Below are 24,998 nucleotides of genomic sequence, written 5' to 3'. Positions count from 1 at the left end.
TTTTTTTCAGGGGTGATTTTTCAAAAATTTATTTTAAAAAAAGTACTAACTAGCAAATGTTTTTTATTAGCTCGCAATTTTCTTCAAAACTACTTCAATGAGGAAAAAAATAAAAATTTGGAATATCTATACATGAGGGGCTAATTGATCGGATCTACCGGTGGTTTACCCCTTCAAACTTGTTCAAACCCTCACATTGTAGTTTACAGTAGTAGTTCCCCTTCAACTCATTCATTTCAGTATTGTTTTTTATTGTTGTACTCGAAGTTCCGATGTCATATTTTAGAAAAACTTGAGGATTTGGAAATTAATTGATTGAAGTACCAATGATAAACCATCGGACGGCCATTTTTCTTAGTGCAGGCGATACCCACCAGATATCGCAGCGATTTATAGCGTCCCCAATAGGATCCAGTTTAGTTTGGAATTTTTCCATTTCAAAAAATGGCGGTTGATGCCTGGCTCGACCTGGCCGATCCTTTGTTGACCCAAGATACGACACAACTGGCACCCAGCCCCTTATCTCGGAATTTCTAGGCTCGCTTCACATGTAAACAATTTCATTTTTCAGGATATTACATGAACAAATTTGTTTCGACCAGAAATTTTCCTACACTGAAACCGATGCTCTTCGGGCAAAAGGAGGATGATCCTGAATAAAAAAATTATATTTTTTCTGGAAATTAGATAATATTCCCGAAGAGACAACGTAAGTTTGAGAGAAGGACAAGATGTCATTACTTTCCTTCGAACTCATTGCCATTGAGAGCAAGTGGCGGTTATATTTTAGACATATCTGAAGGTTCTGCCCTGTATAAACTCTGTATTCATTCAATATGAAAGTCTCTGATCCATGATTCACTGAATCGAAGCTTTTAGTATGTTTATTCATTTTCTCACCTTTTGACACGAAATAAACGATCTCTTGAGGCAAGAAATTGTCACTTTATCGCCAAGTATTCGTGTTTAAGTCATGAACATATCACTGGATTATTACACTGTCTGACTCATTATGCGGAATTCTTATACCAAGTGTTTTATCCTTAACAGATGAGATATTTGACGCAAGAAATTAGTTTTGTGATATTATGTCGATATTTCTCTCAGTGTATAATCACAAACACAATGGCTCAACATTGTGTGTTATGACCGTTTTAATTACGCATGTATTTCCGTACGAGTCCCCTCTTCTCGATAACAATTGACCGCAGTTCCACGTGATAATAGCAGGCATACAATTATAACAACCATTATCAATTTCATGGTGAATTGGAGTTATCGATGATGGATAACTGTTTATACGATAGGAGAGAATGGAACCGACCAGGTTGAAATGCTTGATTTTCCAAGAAAAACATACAATCGTTGTCATTAGGTTCATCGGTTCCTCACGAAAATTGTCCTTCATTTCAATAAGAGTCTACCGGATGAATGCCCCTCATTCTGCTTGCTCTTCCATTTTGAGTGAAAATACAGAATACATAATGAGTTTCCTCCCTTAGAAATTCTACCGGCTTCTAAATAACTGGATGTCTAGAAATATAACAGCTCAGATGATGATCACTGACACAATCGAAATAACTTACACAATTGAAATAGCTTACACAATCGTCGAATAACTTGTATAATTACATTGATGGGGGATTTTTAGAGAATTATTGAATTAATTTTCTTTTGAAATATTCACCAAAAAGCGAATATACACGAAAAAGCAAATATCTGGACCGAGAATAAACTGTTTTTTTGAATTAAGAATACAGGAAAAATCAATTTGAGAATGAATATTCACGAATCAATTATAGTATTTTTAGATTTAATATGCTTGAAGCGGTAAAACGTTTTAAAGTATATCCCAAGACAATACCACTCACTAGTTAGTCCCTATGGATTTCCGGAAAAAATCTAAACGACTTATTTTATTGTATTCTCATAAGTTATTGAGTTTTTCCATCCTCGTTAAACATCGCAGAACCTGGACTACAAATTTTACAAAAATTAATGCAAAAAAAAAGTTGGTAAATTTTTTTTTTTATTGAATTGTGTCAAACAGTCGCATTTTTGACTATTTCATTTTGCCCCGCTGTTTCAATTCGCCCGACTCTCCCCTACACAAAGAGAAAAATTCAATAAAAATTACCAGAAAAAAAACGTAAAAATTACGTTTCGAAACGTAATCCGCGAGCGAAGTAAATTTCAATAAAAAGTGTGAGTCGGAACTGAAATTGTACGAATCGTCACGTAAATTCTACGATTTTTTCCGTAAAAAATAACCAGCCGTCTGATGACTCACCGCTGTGGGGACAACAAGTCGTTCCGTAATTTTTCCCCAACGATTAAGAAATTTTACGGACCGGAACGTAGAAATAACTCACCAGCTTCATAAACATTGTTGAACGTTCAAGAATTTTTTATTTTGGAGGCATAATAAGTCGGCAACTTTCTGTAAGATTTTACTTCTTCGGGAAAAATTACGTGACAATTTCGTACTCTGTTCGGTGATGAACCTGAGAATTCACCGAACGTTTCAGATTTCTTCTCTTCCATTCCTATAAAAATTGGCGAAAAACGATTCTCCATTGCGGATTACGTGAATTGTTCCGTAATTTTTACTGAATATTTCACTCCGTGTAATAAATGAATTTAATTTTAATTAATAGCGATAGATAGAGTTCAACATTACCTACATGTGAGAAAAAAAAGATTCAATTCCATCGATTCATTAGCGAAGAATCAAAGAAACATTTGTTCACATACGTACGAACACGGTCTAAAGATTGCATTGTCGAACTTTTTGGGTCATAATGAGTCCACTAACCCGAAAAATCCAAACTTAAATTTGAACGATTACAATGCTTCCATTCGGAAGCAAAAATGAAAACTCTGAGAATTTAAGCGCCAACTATCGCAACCATCCGCGTATGCACAATTCAATCAAATACATCGATTAATGATCTCGCAGAATTCAAGTTTTATTAAAACTTTCGTCCCTTTGTAACAATGTTCGTCGAAAGATCAAAACCTTCATGAATAATTCGATCTCAATCCAATCAAAAACCCCAACGCAGAAAATCGGTATGCAAAAAATTGATCGTCAACGAACTTTCAATAACTTCGTAACCGTGCATAATACCACGAGCTCGTGAAATAATCAGGCGATATCACTTACCGATTCCCGTGCATGTGAGTTGGACTCAACAACCGTTTTCTTCAATTCACAATTCTGCCGCCGGAGGAGTGCAATCTGAAACAAGATAAAAATTGAAAATCAGTTATTCGATTCCTTCCATATATCAAGCCGGAAATAATTATGCATCGAACGAGGAAGATCATAGGTTAGATAAATTCACGTGGAGGTCGAGTGATAATGAAATCTATTCTTCACCTCCAAAAGTAAATCAAAGTTACCCTCAATTATCTCATTCAAGATATCAGATGGAATTCCATGAATAAAGAAATATTCAACCTTCAGATCAACTTCCAAATCTTTCGTAAGAGAAAGATAAGAGTTGGTACACCGAATTTTACTGTTTGGCTGGGGTGAGAATTGAGTGGGGGTAACTTCAGGTAATATTCAAACACAAAAAAAAGTACTAGACGATAGCAGGAGCATTAAACTGGTAACCACAATCGTGGAGGAAGTCCGGTGGTTCGCCGAGAGGGGCAGGGGAAGGTGCACACGATGCCTCGTCTCTGTTTGCCAACTTTATCTCACGTTTGTACTGCGATAAAACATTTTAGCCTCTTCAAAACTACCTCCTCTCCCCATACTTCACCGTCAAGAGGATTTTTTCACGATCCCAGGGAGTCGAAGTCATTCGAGGATAAAACTGAACCATTCCAAACGTTTATTTCGAGTAAGAATAAGAAGCGGATGGAGAGTGTATGCTGTCACTTTAAATATGATGATCAGGCACTCTGACGTACTCGGATTACGACCCAGTATGAGACAAAAAGAGACAGGAACTGTCTTGCAGACTTGTCTTATCAATTTTCAGAATTTTTTTCCGATCGAGCTGAAGACTAGAACGTATTGGAGGTGTGATATTTGTGTCGTTTTTTTTTATTTTAAGGACAATGGATTGGGATTGAATGAATCAGCAGATAAGGGTATTTGATTAACACTCGGCTGAGATTATTAGGGAAACCGTGCATCTGTTGGGGTTTTTAACGGATAGCGAGTGTTATCGGGGGAGGTTTTATCGGGGCATATGGTGGATTGAGCGCGATGCATGGATGTTTCAAATCCTTTGGAATAATTTTAACTTTTGGGAAAATGGAAGAGATAAAGGACAAAGTTCTGTCGGTTTTTGGGTTATAATTGAAGTTTAAAGTAGTATTTTTACGCAGTGCTAAAAATTTTTGGCGAAAATTTTCATAACTTGGCAATTTTTATTGAGAATTCACAATTTCAGTTAAATTATTGCATAAAACTTGATCGAAATTAGGAAAATTCGGGTAAGTATATTTTTGAATTTGATTGAAAATTCAGAGAACTCAAGGAATTCTCATCTTCCTGCTGCCTAAGAATTCGGAATTAGTATTAAGGGGTCTCCTCAGTAAGACAAAACGGGGACGGGCGCGCGGGTGAGTGGAGCGTAAAATGTTTAAGTTAATGATGTTATTTTCGGGAGAGACGAACCATCAAACATGGCGTGACAGACATCACGCCAATTATTTTTATCGTTAATTTATTCAACAAATTAACGGCAAAACTCGATGAGACTTCATTCCCTTATTTTTGAGAGTTTAATATAGATAAATACAGTCTCCTTGGTTGGTTAGCACATTATCAACAGGCTGAGGGGTAAGGGACAAAATAGCGTTCATAAGGGCCATGTACACGGAGAGAAATTTTCTAGAAAAATTCTAGTACGAGCACTGGAAAAAATCACGATCCACCAGCTGTGAAAAATTCTAGTGCTGTTAAGGTAAAATTTCTTGGTATTTCTGGTAAAATTTCTGGGGATTTCTGTGAAATTTTCACAGAAATACGGGGGAAAATTCGCGTTTTCCCCAATAAAATTTGTAGTGCTAGCACTGGAATTTTTTCCTAGCCGTCACTTTGCGCCTCTTTTCCCGTGCTAGCACTAGAATTTTTCTAAAAAATTTCTTTTCGTGTATAAGCAGAAATTTGAATGAACAATTAAAAATGAACGAAATAATAAAACTACTCAGAGTTTGTTTACAATTTTCCTTTTACTATTCTTGACTATTATATTACATATTCAGTTCGCTAGCACATTGGCGTTTTGTGGTGAAAATTACTGAGGAAACCCCTTAAATTTACCGTGAAATTTGAATTTAAAATTCTGTTTTCTGCCTTTCTAAATCGAATCCACTGTCACTCTCCTGATAATTACTACTGAAATGTCCATGAAATTTCATTTTTTTCCAACAGCATTAATAATTACACTCAAGGGAGTAATTTTCTATTTTCGTCATTGTATTTAAACACTGAGAACTCCTTTTATTATATCTTGTTTCGTCATTGTCAGCCTGAAAACCGTTGCAGGATGTGGGAAAATGTTCCACGTTTTTCATTATTAAAATATTAAATATTGAATTCAGTGAAGAAAACTACTGCAGAATGGAGTTATGAGACAACTGTAGGGGGAACACTTGGTAAATATCTTCTAATAGGAAGAAAATAGCGAAATTTTCATCTAGGCGTTTTATGTAGGTCTCGCTTTGTTCCAGTAGAAGGCTTTATGTTGTTCGCTTAAAATGCTGAATTCGATAATCACTACGGAGGAGTTCAGCAATGAGACGACTGGCGTGGGAGTATTTAATCAATATCTTTGGTTGGAAGAAGATAGTGAAATTTTTATCAAGTCAGTTTTTTGCAGTCCTCAAATTGTTCTACGATAATTGCGCTATCTCTCTCAAACTCTGAGATATTTTCCGAAAACAGAGCTCCAAGGGAAATGGATTTATCTTGTTCTATGACTCCACCAATCATTGATTCCCACGTCCCCATAGAGAGGTGATAAAATAGTCTGAGGTGACATCACACCTCAGACTATTCATCTTGATCGATTCTGTTTGACAGACTTCCTTCGTACGATATTTTATCGACTCAAAAATAAGTATTGTAAAATGTTTGATAAAATTCCTCATTCGGAGGTGATCGTAACTCTTAGGAAAAATTCAGATGTGCCTCACACATAACACTTCACTGATTGTGTTTATACAACTGAATGGAAAATATGAATACCTCGGCGTCCCTCGAGTTGAGTAATTCTTGCAGCTGAACACATCTTCGATTGGTCTCTTCAAGTTCCTTATCTCGATCATCTGAAAAGAATAAAACCGTGAACTCAACCATAATTTTCAAGCATAACATGAGAATGATATAACTACATGAAAATTATGCCGATTATTTTGCAAATGCACTAACAGAATGACACAGAGAAGAGAGGTTTCTAAAATGAAATTTCTACTTATTCTAAGAGAATTTTTCCTCAAAAAATGAGAAATAAAAGTACTTAAGGATATCCGAGTACTTTGAATATTTTTTCGCCACTGAAATGCTTTTCTACTTTTGTAGTCGAGCATCAGAGCACTCATTTGAGCCCCATTTGATCCCAACTTTCCAGACATTTTACCGTGATTTTATTAGTAAAACGTGGCAAGTCTGCATTCCCCATCGCAACAGGCCGGAAAAATACTATTGTCGGTGTTAAAGTAGCTCTACCCTTAGAAGGTTGTTTTTCTATTGAAAGAAAAAGATATGTTAAACTATAAACAACTAGGCGAGGTTGGGGTAAAACGGACACTTGACTTTTTTTTAAATGTTAATGAAGTGTTGAAATGTTGATGAAATTTAATAATTTTTTTTTCAATACAAAGAACAACTCTTTCCCTTTGTGACGAGCCTAAACTGAACTCAATTGATAAATTTGTTTCGGAGTTATGAACAATTAAAAAAAGTCTAGTGTCCATTTTACTCCACCCTCCCCTACCTGAAAATTCAGTGAGATTCGGAATCGTAATTTTTGCGCCATTTAATTGCCGTTGTTGTTTTTATACATAAGGATGTTTCAAAAGCATTATTTAATCCAGAGTCGAATGAGGAAATCGCCAAACGTGGTATATCTCCGTTAAAATAAAAGATTAAAACCTGAATATCTTTACTAAGAATGTGAAAAAAATAATAAATATTGGCATTTGTTTAAGCACAATCTATCGTTTAGTTTTTTTTATTATCAACAATATTCAACAATATATCAACAATATAGGGTTCGTTTATATCAACAATATAGTGGTATATCTCCGTTAAAATAAAAGATTAAAACCTGAATTTCTTTACTAAGAATGTGAAAAAAATAATAAATATTGGCATTTGTTTAAGCACAATCTATCGTTTAGTTTTTTTTATTATCAACAATATTCCTCCGGAATCGCCAAGGACTGGAAACACAAATAGACGTGACAACAACGGCCATGGTTATGGCGCTCACTCCGCTCGTCTTCCACCGCTCACATGATCGTACGGTGTTGTCACGAGTATTTTCAAACTAGTCAATTGAAAAACTGTTCATCCTTCATCCATACTTTGAGTTAGAAAAATTAAAGAATGCGATGATTCTCATATTTATGACCTCTGTAATTCATTTAACTTATTTAGCCATAACAGCACAATAATGTTTAGAATTTCTTTTTGTGAAAACACTCAATGTCTCGAGCCGTAAGGGTAGAGCTACTTTAAAGTATGTTCTCTGTTGATATTAATTCCCCTGAACGTTTCAGACCCTTTTAGCGAACTGACATTCAATCAATAGTCCTTGAAGACTGATAAACTGATTCACGTGATGAATGAAAATATTCATTTTCATCACGCTGTGACGAAAAGTGAACTTTTCGGCACGCTCCGCGTGCCTAAAAGTCCAATTTCCGTCACATTGTGATGAAAAATATTGTTCGTAACTCGTGAAAAAATGTTTTTTAGCTCGTGGGATTATATCACGAGCCGAAGGCGAGAATATAAACCTCCCACTCGCCAAAAAACACTTTTTTGCACTCGTTACGAAATATACTATAGGAATTCCCATTACATCTTTGGGCAATTCTCTGAATGAATGAAATCAATAATTCCCCTCGATTGTTCCGTCCAAAACAGCTATTGAATGAGACTTTCTCAGATTATTAAAATGCACAAAATTTAATATTCAACGTGTCAATCTGCGGGATTAAAATTTGAAAGACATTATCGCGCCTTGCTTACGCAGCACTCGGCCAATACAACAGATTCATGTTTTGACAGCAGCTCCCGTGACTGTTCTCTCATAACCCCTCGACCTAATTCCTGATTGATACATCAAAAAAATTCCCCAATCAAAAACTAACGTACCAATCTCCGCGACAATTCCCTCGGAGAGCACTTCCTTCGTGAAATTAGTAATCTGTCCCGTTAAATTTGATAGGCTAGTAAGACCATCGTCGAACCACGCCATTTTACACGTCGACAGTCAACTGTCCAACGTATTTCACCCACAAAATGTAATTTTTCAATGTCAAATGCACCAGAGACTACCTCATTACTCCTCAGAAACAATTGTCACGCTTAACAGTAATACGGAAATAATAATTTTTTACGGTTTTCAACAGTTCTTCGTGACACATACACACATTTCAACACCATCACAATTCCGTCAACGTGAAAGGAAGATAACAGAAAATTTCTGGCACTGATTTGTCGCGCCATCTAGACGCACTCGTCATTTCAAACGTCCATCAAATTTTCAAAGTTGTTTTTCGACATTTCCTCCCGAAACACACTTGAGGAATCAATTCTTTCACAACAGTCGTAATCCCCGAAGTAATTAACTGATTGAAAATGTCACCGAGTGCCTCAGTTCCTAGTTTACCATCAGCTGAGTAACTTACCAACAGCCTAAACCCTTTAACCTACTCCTCTTTATCGCCAGTCGTTTCTACTCCAACTCTTCAAAGATCTTTCAACCCGCCTCATGTTCCACAGGTGTAGAACAAGTGTCTCCCAATCCCAACAAAACACCCCTGAATATTCATGTCATCACCCCTAAAAATAATAAAAACACTCACCCGGCTCCCCACAACATTTCACTTGCAAATTCGACTGGAGTAGCGGATTAGCTGCACAAGTCCCCCAATCAAAAACCGTAAAAAAAAACCTCCGCGAAACCAGATCGTCGAGACCAGTTGACCCACTTAAAACAGTGTCAACGGCACGTCCAGAGGAGTAAAGAGAATCCACAAAGAGATGAAGAAAAAAACTGCATTGAAAAAACCAGTAAAAAGAAGCCATGACAAACGATTGAAAAAAATCAATGTAGCAGACTGAATGCCTAGGAGCGTTGCTCAAGAGTCATCAAGAAGATGAGTGGAATCGAAAGGGATAGCGGGCAGGCGGCAGTTGCGTATGGAAACAAAACAAAAAAAACAAAATAAAGGAATAAAAATGATGAAAACACAAAAAATTAAATAAGATAAGAATTCGGCTGGGTTGTTGGTCGCTCGCTCACATTGTGGGTGAGTTAAAGTGGGTGTGACCCATTTCTGGTCGAACCAATAACTTTCCGACCAATTCCCATTTTTCTATTTATTTGAAAAAACAAGTGGACAATGGCATTTTTTAGATAAATGAGTAGAGGAGGTTGGGTAAAACGGACACTTTTGACTTTTTTTAAAATGTTAATGAGGGGTTGAAATGTTGATAAAATTCAATAATTTTTTTTTCAATACAAAGAACAATTCTTTCCCTTTGTGACGAGCCTAAACTGAGCTCGATTGATCAATTTGTTTCTGAGTTGTGAATAATTCAAAAAAAGTCTGAAGTGTCCGTTTTACCCCACCCGCCCCTATAGTAATTGTTGCTAATGAATTAGCAAATTGTTAACGGATGGGTTTTTTTTGAAATTTTTGAAGTCATTGTAGTAGTACTGTAGTATTTTTGAAGTCATTATGTATAATCAATTGAAAAGTCATCAAAAGTTTGTTTATTATTTTGTTTTGTTAAATAATTCTGCATTCAGACCCTCTCAAGACTCGAATTCGTTTTCAGTGCGGGTTTGATCAAGGTTCCGTCAAGGTTTAATGAGTGTATTGCTGGGATTTACTCAGGGTTTATTCAGGATTTAACCAGAGTTTAACCCAGTTTACGTCAGAAGTTAGTCGGGACCATGAATCAATATCAGTAGCGAAGTGGTAAAATGGTTTAAGTCGACTTATCTCCCAGTTGAGTTTTTGAGGAATATTTCCGAACCTATGGGAGATAGCGAAATTTTCGTAACTACATTTGTTGTAGCACTTAGTCGGCTCTATAAAAAAGGTTATAACAACAATTTTGCTAACTCCCTTAGATTCCGAGATATTCACTGAAAACTGGTCAATAGTCGACATTGACTTGTACCGTTTTACCACTGCGCTACTGATATGAATAAGTATTCAGCATAATGGACTAGTACCTGAGTTTAATAGAGATAGAGAGAAAAAGTGGGAAAAAAGTGCTCAGATCCAAAAGTGGGAGGGGAACTTTTCACTTTCCACTGTTGAATTTTCAAAGAAAACTGATTTTTTAAATGTTTTCGCACGCTTTTTTGTGAATAACTAACGAACCGCTGAGACGATCGTCTTCATAAACGATTCAGTTATCGTTCAGTCACGTTAACACGCATCGATTGAAAAAAACAAATGTGCATTCCTTCATTTGTTCAGAAAATATCGTTGGACAAAATTTTGGTGACACACACTGGGAAAAAAAATATTTTTGCCAAATATTGATGTGCTTGGGAGAAGCATTTATTTTTTCAAAATCGTATTTCTCCAATCGAGTCATTCCTAGGCGAGCCTGATCAGTTTTCGAATATGACAATCATGTTGCTCTAGAGGATGACTATGCTGCACATGACCCTGGATGAACTCCTCCAATGATTATTCAGTTTTCCTCAATTTCTTATTTTCTAGAGGGAAGAATTTCGATTAATTTTTTAAAGTTCATAATTCAGTAGCGAAGCGGTAAACCGGGTCAAGTCTATTTTTCCTTTTGGCCATTTTTTGATGAATATCTCGGAATCTAAGAGAGATAGCAAAATTTTGCTCATGACCTTTTTTGTAACCCTCAGTTGGCTCTACAAAAAAGGTCATGACAACGATTTTTGTATCTCTTTTAGATTCCGAGATATTCGTCAAAAACTGGCCAACAGTTAAAATCGACTTAACCCGTTTTACCGCTTCGCTCCTGAATTATCGAGGGAGTTCACTCAAAGTCACAACTAACATGATCACCCTCTAGAGCAATACAATTGTCATAATTGAAACCTAATGAGAATTGCCTGGGAATGACTAGACTGGAGAAATACTGTATTGAAAAAATAAATACTTCTCTCAAGTAACTGGATATTTGTCAACAATAATTTTTTTCTCAGCGTACGTACATGTCTTCAAAAACGTATCAGAATGATTGTAGAGGCTGAGAAATGTGAAGAAATCACGGAAATGCCACCTTAGATTTTCGGGGTCATTACAATAACTTCCACCCCCAGGTCGGGAAGTTGAAAAAATCTGCTCGGCAAAAAAATAATTCTAAACTCGGAGAATCTTCATTTCCGGAAAATGAAATGATTTGTCGCTGAAAGACAGGAACTAATGACCACAAGTGATTAAAGATAAAATCCAGGATCGTGTCAGTCGTACGCCCGTCCCTGTCGTTGGGATCACGACGAACGCTTCTTGGTTCATCTCTCCCGCATGTACACCTCTAGGTGTATGTACATATGAGTTTTGGTATTATACAGAAATACGAGGGGCAAGTGTGTGCGCAACGACCGTGGATACACCACACTCCATACGAAAGGAAAGGCAAGAGGCGAAACGAACGGAATGGGAGAAGAAGAAGAGAAGGAGGAGCGGGAGGAGGAGGGTAGCAAACGGCTGAGGCCGGTGGCAGGAGAGAAGGCAAAGAGGCATATTCGAATCGTCCGGTTGACTCGGCTCAGTCCGATGCAAACCACTGCCACGGTCGCCACCTAAACGTTTCGTTCTGTCCTCTTGGTCTCGCCAGTTTTTTTTGAATAACACTGCATTGCCGCCATTTCTCGAACGATTCATTGGTCCAGTGGTATAAATTCAAACGACACCAATGGTTCAAATCACCTGTGATATGTTTTGAAAGCCCGTGTGCATTTTGTATTTATCTGTTTGTGGAGCTGTTGAGGATTGGATTCGCTGGAGAATTTGCTAATTCATGCGAATGGCAGTGACAGCTATGTCTCACCATAGGTTGGTATTTAAATCGATTTTTTATTGATCGTTTGTGCCAGAGTTTACGTTGATTCATGGTACACGAAGGAATGCCACTGGTGGTACCTGGGCTCAATGTCGAGGACATTGACTCCGTATTATTTTTATTTCCTCATTGTTAGTTTCATGTTGAGTTTCAGTGAAATATGTTTGGGATACTTCTGCAATCAATTGCAATGAGTTTTTATGCATTCTTCAGGGGGGGTTCATGTGGGAAATAGTTACATGGTAATTGCGACGAGTAGAACTATGTGGATATTTCCCATTTCATTTGGAGTGAAGACAATAGACAAGGGGGGATCGTGTGTACTTTTTTGTGGGATTTTTTTTCAGTTTCTCCTCGATGCTCGTGCATACAACATCCCGGATACTCCCGGGAATACATTGCGATGCGTGTGCATGTGAATTTCCACTTTGTGCATGCTGGGTTATTAAATTCAATGTTCTGACACGGTTGTGGGGGGAATGAAAGGACAAAACAGGTTTTAATTAATTAGGAGTGATGAAATTCGGTATTTCATGGAGTATTGAATTCTGGATGAAGGGTGCATGCTTGGTCCACGCGGCGGGAGGTTTTTTCTTTATTCTCATAGACGTTCGGGTTAATGAAAAATTCTCATTCATCACGTGGAGATTTTTCTACTCCGTGCACAGGAGGTTGAATTAAAATTTCACAGCGAAAATGGATATTAATTGGATATGAGATCCTTCTCAAGTTTTAATTCACATCTGTGGGATCTTTTTTCATGGCTTTTTGTTCATTTTTTTGGTTAATAAAAGAGGGAAATCGTCGAGTGACTGTTGAAATGTCGAAATTACGGGGTACTCTGTGTGGCATAGTGCGCTCGTTATACCGGTGAACGAGAAAAAACCGACGGTGATTCTAAAGTCCTCCCACTCGTGCACGTGCGTGGTGTCTGTCGCTCAAACAGCAAACTGTGAAGAATCGTGTGTATGACGTGTTTTTTTTTTTACAATGTGCAGAATTGTGGTGCATGCGAGAGAGTTTTTGTAACGGTATTAATAGGATATAACGGGAGGGAAAATTCAACGCATTAATATGGGACAATTGGATGTTGAGAGAGGACTTTTTTTTCCATGCACTTCGGGTAAATTGAGTGCAGTTGCGCATGAGAGTAGGATAATTGGAATTTGTGAGTGAAGAAAAAGAGTATCATTTCCCGCCGGGAGAAACCAGATCGAGTTGCATTATCCTATTGGAGATATTCCTGGTATACTCTCAAGGCCATTGACACTCGCCTACGAGTGATATAGTCCTTCAGTTTGCCTAATCTGAATTGGGTGGGAATTATGGCGGGATTGGGGGGAGGTGTGTGGGGAACTGCTGAATGATGGTTCGTTTGAGAATTCATCTTGAGACGGATGATTAGCATATTTTTCTCATGAATTAGGTGGGTGATGCATTGATCCTGCATCTAGGCTTGGGGAAATTCAATATAAAGTCCTGGGGAACTCTATTGGGAGATCCAGAAGTTTTCTGTTGGAGATTCCCATCGATAATTTTTCCCATCCAAATTTCAACCAATAGAATTGCACTATTCGACTGTTATTTTATATAGTCAACACGGTATTCAATTGATAATTTTTGATAACAAGATATATACGCGCGCTCTCGCGCGCGCTGATCTGTTCATTTGTTGAAATGAAGAAATGAAATTCATTGAATTTCATTTTCTCATGAATACCTTATAAATATTGATAATGAATCAAAGAGACTAATGAAGTCAATAGCGAAGTAGAGTAGAAGAATCTATAAAGAATTTTTCATTTTCAATTAATTATCTTCAATTTTTTTAAATAATCGGTCTCCATAAAAGGACAGAATTTATTAATTTCACCGATAATATATATACATGTGAAATATATGACGTGAAAAAAAAATTTACCGGTGAAGAATTAAGAAAAAATTATGTCACTGAAGAATTTGAAAATGCCGCATGTTTTTTTTGTGAATAACTTTGTATCACATATTGACCAATCAGAATTAAGGATTAGCGGTCAGGCAGTTTCAAGATATTTCGATATAAAACAACTTCACGTTTCTTTCATCTTTAGTAAATAGGATTCCACTGGTAATTTTTCATGTTGATATGTATATGAAAAACAAAAGATTTCCGGGTCGAATGAGCCCCTCGTTGGAATTGACAGATGGATTTAGTCTCATAGGGCAATTCTCTTGGTCGAAATTTGGATGGAAAATATTCTCTTCCGAATACCGCTCGGGCAGAGGGGCTACTACTTCCGATATCACGGCGTTACTCTGGCATGAAATCATTCCGAAATCACGTGAAATCACCGAAATCACTGAAATTACTAAAATCAAGTGATTTCAGTTCTCCGAAATCATCTCCGAAATCACGTGAAGCCCGGTGGCTTGGCGCAGTGGGTAAGTTCGTTGCCTCACATGCGAAAGGTTCCGAATTCAAATCCCGGCCGGGTAGAATGGTGCGATTTAACCATTTAAAGTCTTGATCATCATCGCAGTATACCCTAATCGGGTCGAAACGATGTTAAATAAAGATTAAAAAAAAAATCATGTGAAATCGCCTGAAATCAATGAAATCACCGAAATCAGTAGTGCACTGGCGTTGTACGAACCGTGCAAGTAATTCGTGATTGACACATCTGCCAACGATGATAATAAAATGCCGTACTTACTGCCATAGTAAAATGGTAAAATGAACTGCGTTTCATTGTCATTAGCTCAAGATTGGCGGAGTAGAATCAAACGAATTCGTTATTATTTGCCAGGTAATATTGCTAGTTTTGATTTTCATAATTTAACACAACCCGTTTTGCCCCACCTCTATTATTTATTAACTTTATTTTCCTGAAATCACTGATTTCGAATTAATGAAATCATTCGAACTCATGAAATCATCTTCCGTGACCTTCGAAATCACCGAAATCAGTTTTTCCGAAATCACCGCTGAAATCACCCGAAATCGACTTCATTTCAAAATCATGGTGTCACTCAATTATCGAGTGAGTAGCCCCTCGGCTCGAGCTTCAAAATTAATCAGGTATTTTCCTCAAGGTTCCCTACATACAAACAAACTTGTCAAGTTTTTCGGGACCTTCCGATTATGCATCGGGTGCTCTCCCAACTGAGCTATCCGGCTCTAAACCGGAAAAAAATCGCGAGTGCGAAGCGCGAGTGATTTTTCCTGAAAAACTGGACCCCTTCGTTTGTTTACAACAAACCTATCGGGGAATACCTGAGAATTTTTGTCATTCCGGCCGTTATGACAAAAAATATTGTTCGTCACACGGTCGAAAAAAAATTTTCTGGCGAATATGTGTTTGCAGGCCGAGCAGAAGGCGAGGCGAAATATACTATTTGAGGCTCTTGTAGTACTACATACGACAATTCGGCAATTTTTTCTGCGCTTTTTTTCGCCATGATTTCTTTCCATAGATTTTCAGTCATGTATCGAGATTATTTCACCAGAGATCGTTTGTATTTATGTTCCAAAGAAAGGTAAAAAAATTCAAATAATTTTTTATCATTGAATTTTTATTAAATTTGTCTATACGCGTTAAAAAGAGAAAAAACCTCATAAATTTGATGCAAAGAGTCGTATTCCATTGCTGGGGAAATGTTACACTAAAAACGGGAGTTTGTATTGCGTTCCACATCTTGTGACGTAACATTGTTACACACCATTGTTGGATAGAATTTTGGAGTAAGTAGAGTGAACAGGCCAATTGCTTGACGGTCAAGGGGAATTCGAGTTTCGTGGTAGGATCTAAAATAAATGAATCACCTAAGTGGGTATATGATGGCTTCCATATCTTCAAGAATGTTTCAAATAGCAGAAAAAAATTATTTGAAGTGAGAATAACAAAAAAAAGAATAATGAGATTCAGAAATAGTTGAATGCGAAACCCCTAATTTCTGAACGACCGGACCATATTTTTTTCAATAGAAAAAATAACTGATCACATGATTATACACGAGTAATATTATTGCAAGGTGAAATAATCAGTACAATTTTCATTCCATTTATGGAATATTCAATGCAAGTTGAAATCGTCCAGAAACTAACCCCCGCCCAGAAATGAATCTGTTTACCCTAGGAGAGAAACCCCGATCGTTCTCGATATTACTTTAGACCAAAAATCTACAGAAAAAATGGATAGTCCGGAGCGAGAATAAAAAAGTACCTCATTCCAATCGGAACAAAAAGTTTTTATTTAGCTGATCTTCATCACATCAACGTTCATCTTCTATGATAATAAATCAAAAAACGAAATACCCAACTGAATATTCAAGCGAAAAATTACCACAAAAAAAGTTGACTCGAATTAACCATAACCACTTGTCCCGAATTTGCATTCAACCCCAATAGAATATTCCCCCATCCTCTCTACCCCAATTTGAACCTATTAATTGCCACGACTAATGAAATACCAGATGAAAAAAATTAAAACAATGATAAAAATTCAAATTTACCTTCTTCTCCATCAGGATGAAAGAAAATGGAATAAATTGAAGCTGAGAAAACGGGCTGAGAGGGAATTAGATAGTCAGCACTGAGGATCAAACAGAAGTGGTGAGAAGAGGATAGGGAGGGTCACGTTGGGTTCAGCCGAGAGGCGTTAAATAAAGAAAAAACAGTGAAGGAGGAGGGGGGAAACGAGTGGAAAAAGGATGGTGGTCGAATGGCTGTGTCCTGGACTGAGGCCCACTGGTAGTCGTAGGCCTCGGATTCTCCACTGCAAGGTCATTCTTCTGGATGAACACGAATTACTGCAGGATGTACTCGTGAGTACTTGATTAATTACGATCTTTAACCCCTTCAAAACTCAAAAAATCAATGAATCTGAGGGATTTACCCCGACTCAACTAGAGTTGTTTAAAAATTTTGTGATGCATCATGTGGTCATCTCATGGCAGATGCAAATATGACAACGATTATGGCACTTACGACAACATTACCGAATGGTCGTCAAATTCAAACTGAATAGATGGTCTGCTACGAAATTTGTGTGACATGACTAGAGATGTGGAGTGATCGACATTTTCCCTTTCGGTTAGGTCAGACGTAAATGACCGGTTGCTGACCGTTTACTGAACCTGACCGAATTTTGCATGCAAAATGACTCTCACAGGTGAGCTGTATCAGACACGAGCCAAAATGACCAAAAATCGTCTGTATAGTTGCAAATTGACCGTCATTTTTACACGGGGACAAATTTTTTAGATTATTTTTCTCACTCGGATTTCAGCCAATCAGAGCGCAGTATTTGAGGGTGTCAAACAGTTTTATTTCGGAAATTTCTAAAAAATTTCCGACGAAAATTCACTAGTAGCTTTTCAAATGTTTCTCATCTTTCAACGCATTTCACATTTAATATTCTGTGTGACAGATAAACAAAAAAGTGGGTTGTAAATGTATGGCTGTGTAAATGTTTCCGGATGCTGTTCACTGCACTCTGCTTGGCCGAAATTCGAGTGGAAAAATAATCTGTCAAATACCACTCGTGCTTCAAAATTAATCGGATATTTTCCTCAAGCTTCCCTGCCTAGGAACGAGTGTGTCAAATTTTGCAGAAAAATTTGACGCAATCGTTCCTAGAACGAAGCTACCGGAAAATATCCGATAATTTTGAACCACTAGTGCTAGCACAGGAAAACCGTCACATCTAATCCAAATGAGTTCGTCGGCATGAAAAGGGCCCACTTTTTCGATATGGAGTTATCAATACTCCGATACCCCAGGAGATGAATTTTGGCTCATTCCTCATCTCCTACCAAGATAATATTGCTAAAATTTCACACATTTTAAGCTCAAAATGATCCTGATAGCGTGAAAAACGCCGTCGCTAGAGAAGATGAAATAGCTATTCATGTCATTGGGCCCGTAAACCGCGATCTAATCGAGCGAAGCGAATATTGTCACACGGCGATAAAAGTATCATCTGACACATGTGATTATAATCCTCGCCTTCGGCTCGGATTATAAAGTCACATTCTTCAGATAATATTTTTATCGCCTGATGACATAAAAAATTATTTAACTCTCTTATCTAAGTTTTTTCCCACGATTCAGTCAAAGCGTGGAGTTTGGGCCTCCCCAGTCCGGCGCAGAAAAAGCAAGTACACCGAGAAAAATAGTATATTTCGTAACGAGGGCAAAAAAGTGTTTTTTGGCGAGTGGGAGGTTTATATCACGAGCCGAAGGCGAGTGATATAATCCCACGAGCTAAAAAACATTTTTTCACGAGTTACGAACAATATTTTTCATACAATATTTTTACTTTTCGTCACAGCGTGATGAAAAATATAATTCTGCCAATTACATTTGGTTCAGACAAGAATTCAGTAGCGAAGCGGTGAAGTCCTTTTTACTATTGCCCAGTTTTTGACGAATATCTCGGAATCTAAAAGAGATAGAAAAATTTTGGTTAGGACCTTTTTTGTAGAGCCAAGTGAGGGTTATAAAAAAGGTCATGAGAAATATTTTGCTATCTCTCTTAGATTTCGAGATATTAGTCGAAAATGGGGCAAAATTCAAAATCGAATTGGTCCGGTTTGCCGCTTCGCTACTGAATTTATCGCGGGATTTTGTGTGGAAATATTAGACATTTATTTGCTTGAAACAAATTTGATTGGCAGAATTATATTTTTTTGTCAGTGTAAAAGCAATAGTCACGTTAGAGGGTCAATATAGGTTTAAATAGGTTTTGCGAAAACAAAAACGTGAATATCTCGGAAAATGGAAATTCGCAAAAGTGGGCCGTTTTCATGCGGACGTCCACAAATTGTTGGCCACTTTTCCAGTTTTCGTCCTCAGGACAATTTTTGTCCCTCCCGTTTGACCCTTCTAAATATTTCGCACGTCTCTTTCGCTTCTCAATTTTATGGCATCTTTTGTGGGATTAATCGTATGGAACCGTCATATTCCATCTAAATTACAGTAATCATAACAAATGACTCAAAATTTCAGGATTACTATTCAATTTTATGGTATTTTTTTCATTAAAAATTTATGTGACTTACATATTCCACCTGGATCGCACTAACCTTATCACCCGAGTCGAATAATTGGACCTGACAAGTTCTACTTGGGTCTTTCCGTTCAGAACTGGATAGGTCTTGGGAAGCCTCTTCCCAAGTGCTTCCGAGACCTTTCTACCTCTGGTTATGTCCCATTTCAGCACTTGTTAGGTGTAAGCAGGACTTGTATTCAGACTTTCCAAATCCTTGCCGGTCCCCGTAATTCTATGGGCCTATATTAAATCTGCGTTCATATCCCTGTTTAGTCATACATTATCCAAATAAAAAATGAAAGTGTTAACAAATCTGACCATTGTTCCAAGTCAAAACCGAAAATCTGATCCTGTGGCCCCCGGTGAATAATTTTTTTTTTCAGTTTTCACTTTTTTCACATACTTTTGACAGTTCTGAATAGCCCGTAGCTTAAATAGTTGGAATCAACGTTCACCCGGCTAAAAAATTCGATTTTGGCAAAATCCACTGGCTCCGGAAAACCCGAAAATCTGACCCTTTTGCTGGGGCCAAAAAAAACGGTTTCGCAGTTTTCACTTTTTCCACATACTTTTGATAGTTCTGAATAGCCCGTCGCTTAAATAGTTGAAATCAACGTTCACCCGGCTAAAAAATTCGATTTTGGCGAAAATCCACTTGCCCCGGAAAACCCGAAAATCTGACCCTTTGGCTGGGGCCAAAAAAAACGGTTTCTCAGTTTTCACTTTTTCCACATACTTTTGACAGTTCTGACTAGCCCGGCGCTTAAATAGTTGGAATCAACGTTCACCCGGCTAAAAAATTCGATTTTGGCGAAAAATCCAAGATCTGACACTTTGACCCTTGTGACCCTTGGACCGACTTTCCCCCCGGAAAAATCCAAGATCCGACACTTTGGCCTCCGGTGAAAAAATTTTTTTTTCATTTTTCACTTTTTCCACATACTTTTGATAGTTCTGAATAGCCCGTCGCTTAAATAGTTGGAATCAACGTTCACCCGGCTAAAAAATTCGATTTTGGCGAAAATCCACTTGCCCCGGAAAACCCGAAAATCTGACCCTTTGGCTGGGGCCAAAAAAAACGGTTTCTCAGTTTTCACTTTTTCCACATACTTTTGACAGTTCTGACTAGCCCGGCGCTTAAATAGTTGGAATCAACGTTCACCCGGCTAAAAAATTCGATTTTGGCGAAAATCCACTTGCCCCGGAAAACCCGAAAATCTGACCCTTTGGCTGGGGCCAAAAAAAACGGTTTCTCAGTTTTCACTTTTTCCACATACTTTTGACAGTTCTGACTAGCCCGGTGCTTAAATAGTTGGAATCAACGTTCACCCGGCCAAAAAATTCGATTTTGGCGAAAGTCGACTTTTTCTCTGGAAAAACAGAAAATCTGACTCTTTGGCTCGGGGTGAAAAAAAAATTTTATTTCGACTTTTGTCGCGCCTTCGGCGGTTTTATTGGCATCAGAATTGGTAGAAAATACAGAATCAACTTTCACTTGGCGAAAAAATTCAATTTTGGCGAAAATCGACTTTCACCCTTGACCCACGTGAAAATGACAAATTTTTTTTACCCTTTTCTGTCACCTCCGAGGGTTTCATTGGCATCAGGGGGTCAATAAATACAGAATCAACGTTCATTGTTTTTTATTTAAACACCGCCTGCAAACGGGGAGATGAGGGTGGCTAAAATATATTCTGCAACCCTGTCTCCTCGTTGGCTACAAATTTCAACCCTTCGCATACATGCCTTCCCCTTCACCCGCTCGTAAAATCACGCGTTCTCGGTAGCATCGAGGAGGACTTCTCGGGACCGAAAAGAACTGAGGATTCGAAAGGTCTCTGGAAAAGTACGTCGCAGAACTGATTAGGACTTACCAGGTCCATCTAGGTCTTGAAAAACCTGTGTACGTCCAATCAGAACCAAATCCTCGACTCGGGCAAACTATTCACATTGTAACAAAAACGTATGACGTCACACTACCGTCTGAAATTTCTCAGGTGATGAAAAAAATTACGAAATGCCGAAATGGAAGAAAATACCTGCATTTGAGGAACGAAAAAATTCAATTCCATCGATTCTTTAGCGAACAATCGAAGAAAAATTTATTTACACAGGTACGGACACAGTCTAAAAATTGCATTTTCAGACTTTTTGGATCATAATGGGTCGGTATCACTCGAAAAATTCAAAACTTAAATTTGAACGATTACAATGCTTCCATTCGGAAGAAAAAACAAACAATTTATCTTGAAGACAAATAATTCGTAGAAAAAATGACAAGGCACATTTTTTACACCTAAAGAAATTTGAAAGAAAGAATATCTCTTGACATTTTCGTCTGAATCACCCGTGATGGAAGTAATTCCATACATGCCTATTTAACGAAATGCGAGAAATCTACTTGTTACCGTCTACCCCTTCGCTGCTCATATTCAAAGGGATGAAGACGAGTGTAATGCATGATAATGCAGAAATATCAAAATTAAAACCCTGGAAAAATCCAACGCATCGGAAGTCTAATGGGATGAAACGTATCACATCCCATTCATCAAGACAAACATGCATGCCACGTTTCCCTCCACACTCCCGGGTATTCTCCGAGTCCCATTCCAACCGAAAAAAAAATCCCGAACGAGTTGCCGAGTGCTTTCTGAGAGCTCCACCCCTCCTCTAGTCTCAACATTGTTCCCTGTGCTTATATTAGCCGCCAAACGAAAACCCCACGGGTTGAAAGGCGATGGAGGAGAGGAAATCGAAATTACTTAATGGAGTAGCTCGCAGGCATACACGATTTTATATTCCAGCTCTCCGCGTTGTGCTCCTTCCGTTCGGCATTATGTTAACGAAAATTTTCACGTTTTTCCTCTTACGATAGGATTGTGGAGTATTGCTGGCGAGTCTGAGAGCATTGAAAAGCTCTTCTAATATTTTCAAATTCTCCGCTGGAGTATCTGTGGAGTTGTTTAAGTAGGCAGGGTAGGAGAGACGTCGTCCCTGTGTAGCTTTAATTAATAAGTGGAGATCGGTCGAGTGACATTTAACAAACTCGATATTGTCTCCGGTATCTTTTTCGAGCTTAACAGTAAATTGACATTCTCAGAAAATTAGTATTAAATTTTCAAGGAAAAATGTAGAATTTTTTAGCAATGACCAATTTATATGGAATTTCTCGAAAGTATGCACCGAGACGATTTTTCTAGAAAAATTCACGTGCTAACAGTCACAATTTACACACTTGGAAAAACAAATCGACTAATTGACCAACAAGTCGACCAACTGCACTGTTGAAACTTTTTATCTGAAATTTCCAGTACACTTTTTACAAAATTTTCATCGAATTTAATTACCACTGAAATTTGAATGAATTTCGTCATTGAAATTAGAATACAAACTTATTTTCCTGATTAAAATCACGAAATGAAAATTACCATGCGTGATCTTCCGTTTATGGTGTCCATCTCGTACTCATAAACATTTGTGTTATGCTCGTAAAACGGTGCATCCCAAAAAAATACATAGATATAAAGTCATGGAGCAATGGAGCGAGCACAACGGCGGAATTGGCTCCGTGCTCTGTTATTAGCTGATACCCCAAAATTGGCGCTACAACCCTTCGAAGTCCCTCCTGCCCTCCTTCTTCCATTCTCAACGCCCTACTAATTCACGCGCTTTTAGGTGGCTAGTGCCCGAGGGCATCTTCCGCGGTATTCTTGTTTCCGTTCCCTCATTTTTTCCTCCTCACTCTCCCCCTCAAACGTAACTTGCTGTAAGAAATTCGGACGGAGGGCGTGAACAAGAGAGGGCAAATTCCTGGAGGATCAGTTATGCACGTGCCTTCTTCTCTACCTTTCCCCTGAAATTTCAGATCCATTACAGAGTTATTTGGAAACAATTTATCTCAATTGTCACAAACGCTTCAACCCATTCAATTATCCTTCTCTTCTCCTGTGAGAAGTAAGCGAGAAGTGACGTGACAAAAAAAGTAAAACGAGCTTTTATAAATAATTGAGAGGGAAAAAATTGACTCTCACGAATTGAAGACATAAGTTGGTATTCCGTTTTTGTTTAACAATTCAATTCGGGAGTTCTGCAGAAAAATTGAGCCATTAAAAGTTTGCTGGGTGCGATTACTTGAATTTCATGAAAAAATTTTCGCTGCTTATAGAAGGGTTATTGGGATGGAAAGTGATGCGTCAAGGTACATAATTTATTCCAATTAAGTAACTTTCTTTGGGATAACGGAATAAATTCATAAATTATGCATTTCGTATCGATTAATTTATTCTGTAATCGACCGGCGATTCGATTCATCACCCAAGCGTTTCTTTATTTATGTTGAGGGTTATTTTAACGTGTCGAAGACATCCTACTTGTTTAGATCTCTAAAAAATCTATAGTATCGAAAACCTTAAAAATTAAAAATAGTAGATTATGTATAGCAACGGCAATGGCTGTGTCGTTAGAGTGTGGGGTTGGCATATGGGGGATTCGCCTTCCGGCTTGGGCGCCAAATTTGTGACATTCTTCACCTCGCAGTTTCATTGTCGAGCGGGAGTCTTGCAGGAGACGACTGTAGGGGAGCTGGTGCATGTACCGCCCACCTAAGGGAAACTAGTCGTTTTTTTCAGCCCCGCTCTCTGCGAGCAGTCATACACGGAGAGGAAAATTCAATAAAAATTACCAGAAAAAAAAACGTAAAAATTACGTTTCGAAATGTAATCCGCGAGCGAAGTAAAATTTGATAAAAAGTGTCAGTCGGAACTGAAATTGTACGAATCGCCACGTAAATTATATTTCTTCCGTAAAAATTAACCATCCGTCTGATGACTCACCGCTGTGAGGACAACAAGTTCCGTAATTTTTCCCCAACGATTGAGAAATTTTACGAAACGGAGCGTAGAAATAACTCACCAGCTTCATAAAAATTGTTGAACGTTCAAAAATTTTTGATTTTGGAGGCACAATAAGTCGGCAAGTTTCTGTAAGATTTTACTTTTTCGGGAAAAATTACCTGAAAATTCACTGAACGTTTCAGATTTCTTCTCTTCCATTCCTACAAAAATTGGCGGGAAACCATTCTCCATTGCGGATTACGTGAATTGTTCCGTAATTTTGACTGAATATTTCTCTCCGTGTCGGGAAGCAAAGAAATTATGACGAAGATGAAGTAATATTACTGAACGGTGAACCGAAAGAAATCGCTGAAAATACAACAATTTATTCGTCATTTTTTCCACTTGTCATTAAAAACTCAGTAATTTCAATTTTAATTTTTGCTTTTTTTGACGAAAAAATTACGTTGAAAGGGGACAAATTTATTCTGCCTCTCAAATTGTTTCTTAATTTCAAATAAAAATTCCTCATGTACAATTCCGCTCTCCACTTACCTAGATTGTAAACTAACTTCGTGAGATTTTTCTTCGCATAATTATATTGATAAAGACCCAAGCGAAAAATCATGAAAAAATATTTTCAAAAATGTTGAATACATTCTAATTGGTCATCGATCAATCCAATGACTGGTAGGCGGAAACACAGCCGTTGGATAGCTAACGAAGCGCGTAACGTGCGAGCATTAATTATCGCTGGGGTGAGAGAGGACGAGACAACTAGTAGTAGATAGTAGCTTGTTGGATACCCGCGGTCTGTGGGAATACGTTAGCACCGACTATGAGGGCGGCGGGGGAGGGGGAGGGGGGAGG

The 24,998-nt window shown here is 37.9% G+C and overlaps 2 protein-coding genes across 3 annotated transcripts in view; one reads left to right on the top strand and one right to left on the bottom strand.

Annotated features, from left to right (window-relative positions):
* LOC107036186 (thyroid receptor-interacting protein 11) overlaps positions 1-8,645 on the bottom strand; it is a 34,973-nt gene extending 26,328 nt beyond the window's left edge. The window contains exons 1-3 of the mRNA XM_015253962.1: positions 8,351-8,645; positions 6,215-6,294; positions 3,167-3,241 (exon numbers count right to left, since the gene is read on the bottom strand). Coding sequence (XP_015109448.1) covers positions 3,167-3,241; positions 6,215-6,294; positions 8,351-8,453 — 258 coding nt within the window. The 5' untranslated portion in view covers positions 8,454-8,645. The remainder of the gene's footprint in view (positions 1-3,166; positions 3,242-6,214; positions 6,295-8,350) is intronic.
* A 3,352-nt stretch (positions 8,646-11,997) lies between these two features.
* LOC107035695 (band 4.1-like protein 4) overlaps positions 11,998-24,998 on the top strand; it is a 37,009-nt gene continuing 24,008 nt past the window's right edge. For both annotated transcript variants that reach the window (XM_015253253.1, XM_015253245.1), the window contains exons 1-2: positions 11,998-12,258; positions 16,772-17,068. In XM_015253253.1, the coding sequence (XP_015108739.1) occupies positions 16,955-17,068 (114 nt within the window). In that variant the 5' untranslated portion in view covers positions 11,998-12,258; positions 16,772-16,954. The remainder of the gene's footprint in view (positions 12,259-16,771; positions 17,069-24,998) is intronic.

This window comes from Diachasma alloeum, unplaced genomic scaffold (genome assembly GCF_001412515.2).
Source record: "Diachasma alloeum isolate Michigan unplaced genomic scaffold, Dall2.0 Dall_scaffold_00176, whole genome shotgun sequence".
NCBI lineage: Eukaryota > Metazoa > Arthropoda > Insecta > Hymenoptera > Braconidae > Diachasma > Diachasma alloeum.
This window is presented reverse-complemented; position numbering and strand designations above follow the sequence as displayed.